The sequence below is a fragment of the Meriones unguiculatus genome, chromosome 11 (genome assembly GCF_030254825.1).
Source record: "Meriones unguiculatus strain TT.TT164.6M chromosome 11, Bangor_MerUng_6.1, whole genome shotgun sequence".
Classification (NCBI taxonomy): Eukaryota; Metazoa; Chordata; class Mammalia; order Rodentia; family Muridae; genus Meriones; species Meriones unguiculatus.
This window is the reverse complement of record NC_083359.1, coordinates 41,671,979-41,688,651: the sequence shown is the minus strand read 5'-3', so window position 1 is coordinate 41,688,651 and position 16,673 is coordinate 41,671,979. Positions and strand designations below refer to the sequence as shown.

Here is a 16,673-nt window from a genome sequence, read left to right as displayed (position 1 = left end):
TTGTCAGAGTGTTTCCAAATACATTATCCCTAGAAATCAGCCAGTTAGAAAGTGCCCAGACTCTAATCAGGCAAATACTAACCTAGCTGACCAGATATACATACTTGATTTTTGCCTTGGTAAGATGGGTTTTGGAATGGTGTCAGGAATATTTGTAGTTACAGAAAATTTTTATTTTATTTTATTTTATTTTTTATTTAAAAGATCAGGTCAGGTATATTTCAGAATCATAGAGAGTCTTTGGGAAGTTTACTGGCCTGGTATTTGTGGTTTCTTTGTTTAGTGCAGGGGCATATGATAGCACAGGCCCCTTCCCATACCTCACATACTACCTGCTTTGGTTTTTGGTCCTGTATTCTAATTAGGTTGGAAGCTTCCAGCCAACATTGATTTTTGTTTTTGTTTGTCAAGTTCAAGTATATTAAGGAGCAAGTTCCTCGGGGAATAGGAAAAAAATCTCTCTTTACATTCTCAAGTGGGCTGACTCATAGCTGACACTGGCAAATACTGGTCATCAGTGAGGGTAGATTGATTGTGGGTGAATGAATGCATGTGCTTTGAAATATTTGGTCAGAAGTAGAGAAATTTAGAAATTGGCAGTTTTGCCTCTGAGAGTTTTTGTTACTGTTTTTCAAATTATAGACCTATATAAACAGTATTTCAGGGCCAGTGAGATGGCTCAGCTGCAAAAGCACTTTCCATCAAGTCTGTTACGGCCTGAGGTGTGTAATAAAACAAATTCTGAGTAGTGGTTGCTACATGAATTAATAGCATGGTGTGCTGCATAGTGAGGATAGGTATTCTGTTTGTCTTTTGAGTTTCATATGACAGTTGAAGGAGTCTTGTTAGGATCAGGGATGCCCTTTTGTATACTCTACTTAGGTCTCCTGAACTTGAGTTTGAGCCCCTTTCCTGAGTTTGGTGAAAGATTGTGTCTTGGGTCACTCACATTGAGTACCTAGTACAAAGGTTGCAGCAAAAATGGATTCACTTTCAGAAAGGTGAGAAGGTTCAAGTACACAAAGCACGAACTCTTTACCCCAAACTCGCCCCCCTTTGACATATACATATTTGTTGACATTTAGTCACACTGGCTTTTGGCTTATAGACATTTGGCATTTGGGGGCATATAGGCATTTCAGCAGAAAGGAGTCAGTTGGAGTCAGTTATGTTACATGTGGATTAGTTTGTAATCTAGACTTTTAGAGCTAAAAGAAATTAGAGCTAAAAGAGATCTAGTGACCCTCACCTTGCAGGCAAAGAGATTGACGTCCACAGAAGGAATATACATTATTAAAGAGTGAGCTTAATGGCTACTACCTGAGTCTGCTAGTGACTTCTTAGGTAGAACTTCAAGTTTGCGTTGGTGGGGTAAAACTTGGGACCTAGAACATTTAGTGCAATTCTCTTCCATTGAGCTTAGTAGTAATTTTTTTGAGTGGAACTTTGGTCCCTGGAGGTCTTCCCTGCTCAAGACTGTTCTTCCCAGTCTAAACATCAAACAGAGTATGATGCCAGACATGCAGAGTAAGCATTAGACAACAGGGAAGAATATTTTAGTTCTGTGAAAAAGCAGAGGCGGGCAACTTGAGCACCCCATTTCTTTACTACTCATTTAGACACTATTTTTGGGTACTCCCACTTGTACTCAAGGATGTTGGAGCTAATTGGAACTGAGGAAACTGGCTCAGCTCTGTGTGTGGCTGGCCTCTGGAGGGAGAGGTTGGAGTCCCTTCTTCCTGGCCTTGCCTTAATCTACCCTATAGTTGGTTTTATTTTACCTTAGTTTTAAAAAAAAAAAAAAACAACTCCTCATTAGGGAAAATGTTCACCATGTGTAACAATGGGTGATACAAACCACGATTGGGAGGTTGGCAGTGTGCTCAGTTTTCCCTCTCCTCACTGTGACCTGTCTTGCTGGATCATTTTAATACAGAGTCCACATATTTTATCCTTTCATTGCTAGCGTTTCTACTTTGCATTTTGAACTAGTTGAAACTTAGTTAACATCTGAGGAACCTGAGAGGAAAAAAAAGCACTTACGGAGTAATTAAACATTAGTTAAAGAAGCTCTCCATGGTCTTCAGCTCAGGGTCTTTGCTGTGTAGGACTGGCTGGTTCTGGACAGGGCTGTGGCGAAGTGAGAGGGGAGAAAAGTGCTGCCTCTTGTGAGGTGGTGGTTAGGGCACAGATGATCTAGTTAGCCCTCTGTCCAACTTTTTGAGTGAGACATGGCCTTTCACAGTTCTGACAATGAACTCTGATAATGAGCTTTCTTTTATAGCTGGAGGGAGGATTTCACAGGGAATCACACCTTGGTACCAGTGGGTCGACCAAAATTTCTAAAATCTGAGTTTTCATGTATGATTCTTTTATGGCAGTTGATTGTTCCTGTTTTTATTTCAGATGGGAATGACTGGTAACACAAGTCCATTTGGACAACCTTTTAGTCAAACTGGAGGGCAGCAGATGGGAGCCACTGGAGTGAACCCCCAGTTATCCAGCAAACAGAGCATGGTCAATAGTTTGCCTGCTTTTCCTACAGATATCAAGAATACTTCAGTCACCAATGTGCCAAATATGGTAAGTTGCCCTTGATTTTCTGTGCTGTGGATCTCGGTGGGTGTTTTGGCATATGGATTTTATGTGCTTGCAGTGAAGAGGTGTAACTGAGAGTGTGCCGTTGGTGATAGAAACTAATACCACCTCCTGAGAACAGCTCTCTAAATGAGCCTTTTACTTTCTGTTATGGGATAGCAACAAGAGTGGTAGAGAAGCTGGAGTTAGCTGCTCCTCCCAGTTCCCTTTCGTAGATGGAGACTATCATGATTGTGAATTATTTTGCCTTTCTTTCCAGAACCCTTGAGTATCAGCAAGACTGACTTGCTGTTTGTTAGTTAGTTGAAGCTGTCAGTAGAAGCTTGATTTCTGTTACAGTTAAACAAAAGAATTACAAGAATTACATTATACTGATGAGACAGGTGTTAGGTAGACTTTAATAGATGATTTAATATCTTCATTCTTAAGAGTTCCCAGCTGTAACAGGAATCTATAACCTAACCAGACAATGGGAGTATTAATGGAAGTGTCTCCTTTTGCCCAGATCAGAATCTATTAATTTAGAACTGTGAGGGCTAGTGTTTCCAGGCCTTGGTAGCACCGCTGAAGGCATAGTGTGCAGGTGGTGACTGGCCAACCCTCAGGCAATCACTTTTCTTCTTCCTTATGTTTATTGATGACAGTGGACCTCCCATACTTCCATGTACTCACTGACCATGCTCTTTAGAAAGTTGTCTTTTATCATTGAAGTACAGGGAATTACTGGGTATTCTTTATCATTCTCTCCCCTCCCCCTTGGTAAGTTCTTCTCTAATCTTAGTATGTGCCAAAAAGAAGAGAATAACAGTGCTCACAGCGTGCAATCTTCTGAGGCAAGTGTTAAGGCCTTTTCTCCATTAGTGTACAATCAGAGAATGGGAACAGTGAGGTATCCTGGTAAGAGGCTGTAACACCCCCCATCCCCCAAACAGTAAAACCTGCCTGTTTTCAAAACCACTGATGATTTTCTTCTCCTCGTTGTTCTTGTGACAATTCCCATAGCTCTCCTAGTCTGCTACTTCCCTTTCAATAGTTTTTGGTTGCCAGGGTTGTGAGAGCAGTGCTAGCCTCTGGGATCTTGGATTCATATTCACATGCCTGGCCTCTCTCATGTTTTGTTTTCAGTTCTCCCTGAGAAAATAGTGGTGTGAACTCCAGGGCCAGCTGCACTGCCTGCTTGGTAGCCAGGCACACATTCAGACTTCATGAAAACATTTTATTTTTCCATGGTGTTCTATATTTTATACACAGGGAATCCCTGACCTAATGTTTTCCTTCCTTTCCTCTTTTAAATTTCTTTCTGGCTTCTTGTCTTCCCGTCTCTACTACTACTCTAGAGTGACAAAATCCCTGTACTTTAGCTTCCTCTGTCAGCCTTGGCTGCTACTTTGGAGACCTAAACTTGCTAAGTGTGGTGGCCAGGGGTTGCACAGAGGGACTAGGCAGAGGGCCTTGCTTCCCCCCTTCAGGACTACAGCAGGGCTCCTTTCAGCCTTAGCAGGGACCCATGTTCTCCTGCAGGGCTACCTGACACCTTGGTAACATCTGGCAGTAACCCTGGCCACGCTATCCATAGCCCTTCCTTCCTTTTGACTGTTAAAATCCATTATCTCCAGGCACTGACAAAATAAGTTCCTTAAAGTACAGCTGTTTGTGATGGGGACTCCTACTTTGAAGAATGGTCAGGAGGCACAATAGCAGTGTGTCTCATTCTTTCGTTTTCTGGAATTCAGTCAATACCACTTTCCTTAACTCTCTCAAGATCACAGTAAACTAAAAAAAAAAAAAAACAAAAACATTTTTTGTTTATAGAAGCTGTAGTGCTCACTCAGGCCACCTTTCTTATAAAGGTTCATGTGGACTTTACAGAAAGATTCGTAGATGCTTTTGGGAAGTAAACTGTGTCCTTTGCCTGTACTATTTATTCTGGAGGCGCAGGGTAGGCCATAGCCATGTGCCCATGAACAGCCTTCAGTGGAATATTGGAAGTGGGACTGATAAAGAGGTCAAGTCACAGGCTGCCTGGCATCTTTTTCAGTGTGTATCTGTTTACTTTATCCCTGCAGTGGCTCCTTGATAGGCGACGTTAACAGCTCCCATTTGATGGTGAGGAAATTGAGGTTCTTAGGGAGTCTGGCTTGTCCATGGCCACGTGGCTTCCTTTGTGCAGAGCTCTTTTTAATTCTACCCAGATGTGTTAGCAGCCCTGAGCTCCCTGAGAACGGCCTTCCTCGCCTGGTGCTTACACAGTTTGTTTGCAATTCCTTGACTGTGTTTTGTGATCTATTTTGAATTCTCTCAGTTATCTGGTGTCTTAAAATGACAGATTTTCACATAGCAAGGAAACATTGTTATAGAAACTACATCTGTTACCTTAAAAAAGGAAAATACTTAATGGCTTTTTCCTTTTTTGGAGGGTAAGGGATGATATACTTTGAGAGTTGGTTTGGTTTCATTTGGTTTTCTATTTCTATGATAAAGGATTGAAAGCAACTTGGTGAGAAAAGGCTTTATTTTGGCTTATGTTTCTACATCACTGTCCATTATTGAGAGAAGCCAAGATGTAAACTAAGGCAGGAACCTTGGGGTCAGAAACTGAATTAGAGACCATGGAGGAATGCTGCTTACTGGCTTAATCCTCATGGCTTGCTCAGTGTGCTATTTTAAAAAAACAGCGGTCCACATGGCTAAAGGTAGCACCATTCACAACAGGGTTGGACCCTTCACATCAATTGGTAAGCAAAAAAATATTCCCACAGATTTGCCTGCAGGCCAGTCTTGTGTAGGCTTTCTCTCATTTGATGTGCCCTTTGTTCGGAAAGACCTGGGCTTGTGTCAAAAGTTAACAAACAACCAGCTAGCATAAGAGGTAATTTTTAGGAGATGATTGATTGACTTTGGTAGCAAACAGTTGATTAGGGACACTGATGGGGCAACTGAAGCCTCATAGTCACAAGCCAAGGGTCTCTTTTTCTCTCTTCCTGCATGGCTCGATCATTTCTGTCTGCTGTTGAGAATGGAAAGACACACTCTTTTGTTTGTCACTTTTGCTGGGCTCTGCTATGGGCCCAGATATGGGAGGAAAGCCTAGAGAGGAGTTGTGAGGGAATGCTAGCTTGGTCTTCAGTGGTAAACAATTAGAAAACCCCAACCGCCTGTGTACCATGCAGTAGTTGAGATGGACACAAAGACCTTCTTAGGTGGAATCATTAGAAAAGGCCTCTTCAAGGCAAGGAGATTTGAACCACCTTCCTAAACTGTGGCCCTTTAATACAGTTTCTTATGTTCCCCCTCTAGCCATAAAATTATTTTTGTTCCTACTTCATAACTGCAATTTTGTTACTGTTATGAATCATAATGTAAATATTTGTGTTTTCCAGTGGTCTTAGGTGACCCCTGTGAAACGGTTGTTAGATCAAATGGTGGGTTGCTTTCCTAGGGTGATAGAAAGACGTTGCCTCTTGCAGGAATGGTGATGGAAAGCCAGTACTTTTGAATGGTGACGCTTAGGAAGGGGCAAGGAGGAGCACATGAACAAAACTGAGGGCCAGGCAAGAATCATCTTGGAGTTTGAGTGGAGAGGTGGCTCAGCAGTTAGGAGCATTGGCTCAGTGCCGGGTTTTAATTCTCAGCACCCTTGTGGTGCCTCACAACCATCTGTAACTCCAGTTTCAGGGTATCTGATGCCCTATTCTGGCCTCTGTGGGCACCAGGGATGCATATGGTACACAGATATATATGCAGGCAAAGATATATAGATATATATTTTTTTATTTTATTTTTATTTATTTTTTTAAGCTGGTGTGAGGGCAGGGTTGTCACTTTGCAGGGAAATAAGCTGTGCTTTTTGTCTTTGCTTTTAAGTCATTCAAAGCTTTTTTTCAAGCTTTTTGGAGTCTGAAGGAACTAGTGGCCTGGATGTGGTTGGTCATAGTGGGTTATCTACTGAGAAGTTTGCTGGTGGGGAATCCTTTTCAGAGCTGGAAGTGGGGAACAGGCTTGAGGGAGGGAACAAAGGTATAGGCACAAGTAACCGTACTCTGCATCCCAAGAGAGGATGCAAGGCAAGTAGTTGGTATGAATGAATAGGTCAGCTGCTGGTCATCTTGGAGTCAATGGCTCATACATGACACAGTGTCGTGACAACTTTATGATACGGCCCAGGAAGAACATCTTATAAATCCCTAGCTAGGAACAAGAAGGGAAAGGAGCTGGCAAAGGAGATGGTAGGGAAATGATTCACTGCTCGTGGAGAAAGGGGCCTTTGTAGCATGGATTTGGTGTCAGCTGAGATTAAGAGGAGGCCAAAGACTACCATCAAAACATGAAAACCAGACCGAGAAGGTTCATCCTTTGCTAATGAATTCATGTGACCTGCACTCTTGAAGACCTGGGATCACCTCTCTGTGACTATCGCCCCAATGCTTTGGTGCTGGGAGCTCCAAAGTGTTAGAAACTTGTAGAAGTAGAGTAGAGTCCATTCTTGAGGATATATCCAAGAGGAAATAGGCATGTTCTTAAATGTTCAGATATCTCTCATTGTAGCTCTGCCTCTGGTCTTTATCTTTATATAAATTTTTCAGGTTTGTTAGTAATGAAAACATTACTAATGTGAATACCATTTTGTGATTCTCAGAAGTAGTTTTTTGTTTGCAGGAAGATGCTTCGGTAATCAGGATGTGTATTAGATTGAGTCACACATTTAATTACGGACAATATACTGTTACACATGCCTATAAATTAATAAATTAAAGTACTATAAATTAAGCATACTATATAATGTTCTAGGACATTTTATGTGGGCCTAAAGATTTTTAAAATATTTATAATTTATTGATAAAGGAAATGTTTTTTTTTTTCATTGGTGAAGACTGTTGCTAATCAGTATTTTGGTTTTAAAGTATGTGGGGGTGCCCTTTCCCTGAGGAAGAGATGTGTGTACAGGAACAGGATGTTGCTCCCCATTTAAAAAAAGAAAAAAAAAAGCCGATTCCTGGTGGCATTTTGCCTAAAGCTTTGGAACGGGCTTGTAGACATTCCCATAGAACATTCTTAGGCAGAGAATGTTTAAGAAATAGAGGAGCCTCATCTCTGTGGCCCAGCCTGTCTCTGCAGGGTTACTTTCAGATAGGAAATTCCTATATTTGGGTTTTTTTAAATAAGAAAGATTTAAATAAAACAACGCTTTAGAGAGTTTAGCATTCTTAATAGTGTAATGTAGTAGATTCATCAGGTGTGCTGCTTAGCTTATTTAAAATTGCGCATGAGAATGATGTTATACTTTGTTTTGTGTATGAGAATTTTCAGATAGAGGTTTGGAGAAGGCCCAGACAGTTGCTGATAGACTTCTATCTCTAAATGGGAGGAGAATGTGGCTGGCCAGAGGATTTTTCAGACAGAGGAGAGTTGTAGCCCTGTCTTCTGTATCCTGCCAGCATATCTCAGTTAACACAGTGATGCTGGCAGCATGTGAGTAGTTAACCATGGATACTGGACATTCTTGCCTTGTGTCCTTTAGTAAGGAGCTGTGCATCTCAGTGTGGATGTCAGTGATGGGACATTCTTATCTTGTCCACAAGATTCAGAATCCTCCAGACAAGACATCTCTGCTTCTGTGGTCAGTGTGAAACTTGAGAGTGTTTCTTGCTTAGTTTCCCAGCCCCTCCCATGTAATTCAGATACTTCTCAAATAGATGGCCATGCAATCATTTCTTTCATATTAGTTATATGTGGGACCCCTTTAGAAGAACTGAGCCGAAACAAAGTATATGACAGCCGTTGTCCGCTAAGATGCTGGCCAAATGGCCAGCTCTGCTCTTTGCAATAGGCTTGCCTTACTCTCCCCAGCTTTTATTTACCATGTTTCTGTTTTCTTTCTCTTGGGTCTGGTTGATGGTTTGGGCATTGGGAATAAACCAGCATGGAAAGCTAGTGTTTCCTCTGTGAGTACAATTGACCTGCATCTGTGGATCCAATATATCTTAGCCTTGTAATTGTGTCTGTATGTACCTGTATGTACCATGTGCTAAGTTTTTCTTGTCTTTATTCTCTAATAAATATGGTATAACAACATAACAACTATTTAGTTAGCATTTTCATTGTATCTGGTTTAAGTAATATGGAAATGATACACATAATCATGTCCAACCTGCAGTCTGTGGGCCATGTGTGTCCTGGGACAGGCTTGAATCTCCAACCACTTTTTAGATGCCAAAATTGTGTCACAGTGTCAAAAGTTGGACATCTTTTCTTAAAGAATATAGGAGATGTACGTTGGTCTGTTCCCTTCTTACCACATGATTTTCTTCTAGTTAATAGTTGCAGTGGTTTTGTTTTGACATACTATGTAGCACAAGCTGGCCTTGATCTCCTCCCTGCCTCAGGCTTCTGAGGACAGATTTCAGGCCTGTGCCACAATGCTGGGCCTTGATAACTGTGGATATTTAATGAACACTTTCTATTTAATGCCTCAGCTTTGCATTCCCAGTGGTTGTAGGGTCCTGAAGAGAATCAGAGCAAGCAACATTGCAGAGTGCTGTTCCCTGGCTCCCTCAGTGTTGGCTTTGGAATAATTTTCTGGTTCTAACTGAAGTTACAGAAGATTGTGTTTTTAGATGTTGGAAGTGTGTTCAAGAAGCACAAGCATGTAGTGTTTGGAGGGTAGCTAGATCTCAAGAGCTGCTTCAGAGTCAGAGCTCACTGCATGCGACTGCTTGGGTCTTGGAGGTGTGTGGAGGGAGAGAACTGATTCTTTCTTGGTCCTTTCTCAATGTTTGAGACATGAAATTTTTTGAAGGCCTTGCCTATTCTTGAACATTTACTAGAAATAACTTACTTTTCTGTGAGGTATGCCAAGATAAGCTTGGTTATATATATTCATTGTTCATATCTGAGTATGTTCTTAGGATAGAATTGGGTTTTTTTAACCTTCATTCTTTTAAGACCCCTTTTCATTCAAGAAATGTTCACGTGACCCTGGCAATGGAGGTGTATAAAGTATGCATGCAAAGCATTTTTCTGATAACATAAAAGCATAAACTTAACTTTAGACCATTTTTGGGTATATGTGAAGTCTTACCATTTATTAAAATGAAAGTTAATTTCCTTTGAAAGAGATAAATGTATTTGCTTATTTTTACATAAAATTTAAACTTGCTTAAGTGTTTGACTCTGCAGGGTGTAAAGCATCTTCATTGATTTTTCTTGTTGATATTTTTTATCTTATAATTGTCAATGCTAAAAATGCTGCTTTGTGTAAATATGTACTACAAAATGGTAAGAATATGTAGGGGCCATTTTGGAAATTCTTAGTCTCAAGTCAGAATTTAATTTGATAATCTTTTTTAAATTGTAACTAAAGTAATTGATTTTGTTTTAAAAATCAAACATTCTGATACACTGAAGCTGGAGAGATGTCTTAGAGGTTTGATTGCTCTTCCAGAGGACCTTGGGTTCAGTTCCCTAGTGGTGGCTCACAACTCCCTGTAACTCAGATAGGTCCAAAGGGTGGGAAGATGTCTCCAGACCTTCTCAGGCACCAGGCATACGGTGGTACACAGACACACACCCAGACAAAAACCCATGAACATAAGATGGAATAAAATAAAATAGCTTTTGATCCACTATTATTGAGGGATGACTAAAGAGAAATATCTAAAAACTTTTGTTTTCTGTAGTTAAACCATTCTGTTTTTTGAAGAACAGAAGCTTATATGTGCAGGAAATGTGCAGTCTTGAACCTGAGGTATTCCAGGCAATGTTTGTTGGTGTTGAGTCTACATGAAGATGTGTGCAAAGTACAGACATTATGTTCAGAGCTGAGGTTACTACAGTGGGGTCATGTAATGTGATAGAGTGGGCACTGCCAGCCAAACCTCAGGCTTGTTGTCCATTTGATTTTGAATTATTTTGGTCATTGGATGTTCAGAAACATTTTCATGCTGTCAAGTGTTCTCAGCACCCAAACTTAGGTATGTGGTTTCTTGTGGGATTGCCAACACAAGGCTAAGGATTTGTGGGATAGAATATAGAGTATATAGGAAATAATAGATTAGGGTGATTACTCAGAAGCAAGCCAGGCATGGTGGCTGGTGCCTTTAATCCCAGCACTTGGGATACAGAGGTAGGCAGATCTCTGTGAGTTCAAGGCCAGCCTGGTCTACAGCGCAAGTTCCAGGACACCTGAGGCTGTTACACAGTGAAACCCTATCATAAAACTAAACAAACAAAAAAACTTTAAGCAAAGCTAATGGTCCTAATAAAAATTCATGTGGTAGAATCTTTATAAAGACTTAAGGAATACTAGCATTTTGCCCGTAAGGGCAGTTTGGTAGATTGATGGTTTGGGGTATTAAATTATGGTGATACACTAGGGGCGAGGTGGTGCACGCCTGTAATCCCAGAGGCAGAGGCAGAGGCAGGTGGCTGTCTGTGAGTTAAAGGCCAGCCTGGTCAACAAAGGGAGTCCAGGACAGCCAAGGCTCCACAGAGGAACCCTGTCTTGGGGGCGAGGGGAAGACACCAAAATTATGTTGATAAACAGCACATGTGTTTTAGTTTTATTTCCTGCTGTTTTGATGAAATACCATGACAAAAGCAATTTTAGAAAGGGGCGGTAGTGGTACACTCCTTCAATCCCAGCATTTGGGAGGCAGAGGAGTTATGGAGAAAAGTGGTGTGTGTGTATGTGTGTAATCAGTTTATACTGTTATCAGTTTCTCAAAGAATTAATTAAAATATTAAGAAAAAGCTAAGTCCATAAAGAAAAGTACTAGAAGGCAAGAAGAATTGATTTGTAATGCACAGGTTTGTAAAAGCTTTAGTCAAGATACTTAAGACAATAATCTGCACCTATCACCAACATTACTTTTCAGACACAAGCTCCTCTTGGTTCTCCTCAGAGACACTTGTACAGCCATTTCTATTGGTTAAAGTTCCAGAGGGCTATTTTAGAGGTTTAGATTGTTGTTTTTGCAAATTTTCCAAAATGAATCTTCACAATAAGATTAAAACATTTAAGAAGAATAAACCTCATAGCTAATTATCATGCTAAAGAACACAGTGCAATAGAGACTATACACTTCATAGAAATTGACATTCGTAGCCAGGCCAATCTCTGAGTTCGAGGACAGATAGGGCTACTCAGAGAAACTGCATCTTGAAAAACCAGAAGGGGGAAAAGTGTTCGTGTCAGCTCACCACTCCGGATTACACAAGTCACAGGGACAGGCACTTGAAGGAACCGGTTGTATCACATGCATAGTCAGGAGCAGAAAGCAAAGAATGAATGCATGTTTGTGCTCAGCACTTTCTCCGCTCGCACATAGCTCACTTAAGGAATGGTATACCCACAGTTACATTAATTCAATGTAACATTGAATTAATTCAGTGGTATTCAATGTTACATTGAATTAATGTAATCAAGATAAAATGCCCACAGGCTAACTTGATCTAGATAATTTCCTCACCGGAACTCTCTTTACAGATGTTTCTGAACTGTGTCAAGTAACAAAACTAATTACCACAAGGCTGAGGTGTTGGATGCCTTAAATCCCAGCACTTAGGGGCAGGGACAGGCAGACAAGAGTTTGAGACCAGCTTGGTATAGGTACAGAGTTCCAGGACATCCAGGACTACATAGAGAACTCCTTTCTTAAAACAAACAAAAAGCAAACTGTCTAACTACCTACCACAACATGGAAGAGCATATGATCGTGTTTAGTGAAGGCCACCGCTGTATGACATGGGCTATGTCCTGATGCATTGGGGTCAGTGAGTTTTGTTCATGTTTCTCAGTAGCTTAGAATTTTCAAACCAGTGAGTGTTGTTTACCACTTCGATGTGAGCTCTAATTCTTGTTTTAAAATGTGTATATTTTGGGGATGGAGAGACATCTGAGTCATTAAGAGCAGTTGCTGCTCTTGCAGAGAACCTGAGTTTGATTCCCAGCACCCACATGAGGTGCTTTTCAACCACCTATAATTCCATTTCTAGGGGATCTGATGTACTCTTCTTGCCTGTGCAGGCCTGACAGGTACATAGTGCCTGGGCACACATGCATACACACAGATGATTGAAAGTATTTTTGTTCCATTAATTTTTAAGACCTTTGATGAATGTTCATTAAATTGCCTTTTAGAAATGGCCATGTACCTGGGCCCCAGCATTACATTGTTTTCCCAGGGCTGGGGGTGCTTTTTGTAGGAGAAAATCTTATCTTTATTTTCACTTGTATTTTTTTTATTATTAATAAGAATTAACGTTTTTATATTAGGGATGTGATCATTTTTTTACTTGTTTGGTTTCTGCGTTTGCTGGCTGTTCTGTTAGAAGTTTCTTAGCATACTTCATAAGCAAGGTCTGGCCTTTATTAAAGAAGAGCAAAGAGGTTCAGGATGGGGCCCGGCCATGACACAGCCTTCTCGAAACCTAACCAGGGTGCTTGCCCTCAGACCTCATGTTCTTTTATCACCCGGGACTCCTGAATGAAACCATGCTTTGAGGATGGATAATACAAGAGCTACTGGTTATTGGGCCTTGAACTGTTACTGGGTACCTGTGAAATGAAGATGGCCAAGAGGAAGAGAAGCAGAACTTTTTGTTGCTGTTATTTGCATTATTGTATGAACTTGTCTGAAGAGTAATATTGGTGATGGGTGGGGATTATTGCCTTAAATATATTGACTAAGGTTTTTACACCTATGCATTACAAATTAGTCATCTCACTTTCTCATACTTTTCTTTATAGACTTACTTCTTAAAGTTTTTGAGAAGTTGCTAACAATATGAATTGATTACACACACACACACACTCCTTCAGTTATCACACCCTGATTTCTCTATTTACTGTCATCTTTTATTTATTTTTTTAATGATTAATTGACTCCAATTTGTGTTCCCATATGTTCCCACTGGAGTATTGTTGACCTACCACATCCTTTGAGAAAACATGCTCTATCTCTGTTGCCATCAACCATCCATAGCTCCTCAGGAATATGGGCTCATGAATTTCTTCACACTTCATACTAGAATGTTGACTAGTTTGATCTTGTGCTGGCAACCATGGTGTCTTGAATTCATGGGTATGGTGGCTCTGTCATGTCCAAAAGACTGTTTTAATCCAGTTACTGACCACCGTCTTTCTTTCCATCTTGGCTGACGGTGCCAAAGCCTTGTGGAGGTGGTATGATATAGATGTCCTTTTTGTGACCGAAAACACCTAATCTCTACCCTTTGAATAATTGTGAGTTTCTTTGTTAACCGCTGTCATTAAAAAATGATTAGTTTGTATGTGTGAGTGTAGGCATAGATGTGTGGGGATGCGTGTGCACATGGTATAGAGTCCAGAAGAGGCTGTCAGTTGTCTTCCTCTATAACTATGTCTATTCATTTGAGTCAGGATCTTTCCCTGTAGCAGCCACTTGCATTTTGTTGGCTGTTTTCATCTCCCACAGAACTTGGTTATGTACCAGGTTACATGGGCACTGGGATTCAGTTCTGCTCCTCAGAGCAAGTGCTCTTAACTACCAAGCCTTTCTGTGTTTTATATTTAATATTTCATCACTTTTTTTGTCTTTGAATGTGTGTGTTCACATGTGTGTAAAATACAATCCAGCTAGCTTTGGGAATCTTTCATCTCTGCCTCCCAATGCTTGCTTGGCTTTTTATGTGAGTTCTGAGGATCCAAACTCCATGCCTAACACTTTACCCATTAAGCTAGCTTCCCATCTCTAATCCTTTATATCTTTTCTCTCTCTCTCTCTCTCTCTCTCTCTCTCTCTCTTTAATTAATTGATTTATTTATTCACTTTACATCCCATTCATAGCCTTCTCCCTCCTCCCTCTTTATTCCTCCCATGAACCTACCCCAGCAAATTAAGCCACACCAGGACTGAGTGCATTCTCTTCCTTGGTGGCCTGTCAAGGCAGCCCCACCAGGGGGAATGAAGGAAAAGCATGCAGCAGAGTCAGTCCCTGCTCCCCTTACTAGGGAACCCAAATGAAGACCAAGCTGCATTGGGTACATATGTTGGGGGGGGCACCTAGGTCCCTTTATATTTTCTAATGATTCTTCTAATTTTGTGGTTTTAGTAATTTCTCTAAAGAATGTTTTGGTTATAAAAGTAATGGATATTTTCTGTACAACATTGATACATTAATTTTGGAAAATTAGGTAAAACTATGTCCTGAAAGACCCTCCTGCCATGATAGAACTAGTAGATGATTTTTGTCAAGGTTTTTCTTAGAAAAGATACATACTCAGTTAATAAGGAAAAACTGAATGACTTTATATAATATTATTCTAAATATACTTTTAGTAGCTTTTTGTTAAAACTTACAAGTCATCTGGCTGGTGGTGGCACAGCCTTTCATCCCAGCACTGGGGAGGCAGAGGCAGGCAGAAGTTTGTTTTTTAAACATTACACTAAGCTGTATTTTTACCAGAACACTTGAAAGTGTATATATGTATGTGTGTCTATATATATGTGTGTATATATATATGTATGTATGTATGTATCTCTCTGTATTCTTAACAAACATAGTGGTTATTTTTCTTTGTTGCCCATACTGATGGGTAAAAAGCGTCTGATTTATTTTGACTTCTTTGATAACCTGTGAAGTAAAGTTTTATTGAGCCAGTTATGGTGACATAATTCCAGCACTTGGGAAGTGGAGGGCAGAAGGATTAGCCCAGCCTAGAGTACATGAGATCCTTTCTCAAAACAACAACAAAACTAACCAAACAAGAACCTAGCTCTTAATAACATGTAATTCTTGTATTATATTATTCTTCCTTCTAAAGTTCTCAGCTCACTGGCTCTTTGTAACCATGGCCTCAGTCAATTTTGGATATTTTCATCATCCCTGTACTGTTAGCAGCTATATTCTCCAGTTCTCCAGCATGATTAGCTCCAGCCCATCTCAGATATATGTTCTATTTCTATGCATTTATGGCCATTAAACAGAAATGGAATCATACAGTGTGTGTACGGTTCTTTTGTGCCTGGCTTCTTTCACTGAGTTAAGGTTATATTGTAGCAGATGTCATTTCTTAATGGTTAAAAAACTATGCCAGTTTGAATAGACCACATTTTATTTTTCTCTTGATGAACAATTAGGTTGTTTGTGTTTCTGGTTGTTATAAATAATGCTCCTGTGAACTTTTTAAAGACATGTTTTTGTATGTACATATCCTTTTAACTATGTTGGATATGTGCCTAGGAGTGCAGTTACAGACAGGGTAATGTACTGTTTTGTGTTGAGGAACTTCCGACAGTTTTCTACTATCTTAGTTTTTTTGTTTGTTGGGTTTTTTTGTTTGTTTGTTTGTTTTTTGTTTTCCTTTCTTTCCAGTGATGTGTGTCTTGTTCTTCCATGTCTTTCTCTACTGGACCATTGCTGTTGGTGGTTCTAAAGCTATACTCTGTGGCTTTGATTTATCTTTTGGTTTTTTGTTTTTATTTTGTTTTTGAGATGGGCTCTCTCTCTCACTCTCGCTCTCTCTACACACACACACACACACACACACACACACACACACACACGGCCCTGACTGTCCTGGAACTCATATTGTAGAGCAGACTGGCCTCAAGCTCAGAGATCTGCCTGTCTCTGCCTCCTGAGTGATGGCATTAAAGGTGTGAATCATTGCGCCCAGCTCCCTTTTATTTTTTTAATTAAAAAGCTAGAAGTCTGTATGAGTGCTTTACCTGCATGTATATATGTACATCACCTGTGTGCTTGGCTCTTCTGGGATTGGAGTTGCAGTTATGAACAGCCTTATGAGGGCTAGGACTCAAATCCCTGCCCTCTGAAAGAACAGTCAATGCTACGAGCCATTTCTGTAGTGTCCCTCCCCCTCCAAGTTTTAATCATTTTTCAAATTTTTTCTAAGCTATTGCAAAAATTGTATAGTGTGTGAGAGGTAACAGTTTTGTCCTGCTTTTGTTTTTTTTTTTTAATTATTACTGTGGGTGTGTGCATGTGCAGTGCAGTTGCATGCAGGTGTATTCCCATTATCCTGTGTGGAGGTCAGAAAACCACGTTTGGAAAGGAAGTTGGTTCTCTCCATCCAT

The 16,673-nt window shown here is 40.3% G+C and overlaps 1 protein-coding gene across 2 annotated transcripts in view; it reads left to right on the top strand.

The window, feature by feature from the left end:
* The window catches only part of Crebbp (CREB binding protein), a 137,487-nt gene that overhangs the window by 61,933 nt on the left and 58,881 nt on the right, over positions 1-16,673 (top strand). For both annotated transcript variants that reach the window (XM_021632412.2, XM_021632411.2), the window contains exon 3: positions 2,407-2,583. In XM_021632412.2, coding sequence (XP_021488087.1) covers positions 2,407-2,583 — 177 coding nt within the window. The remainder of the gene's footprint in view (positions 1-2,406; positions 2,584-16,673) is intronic.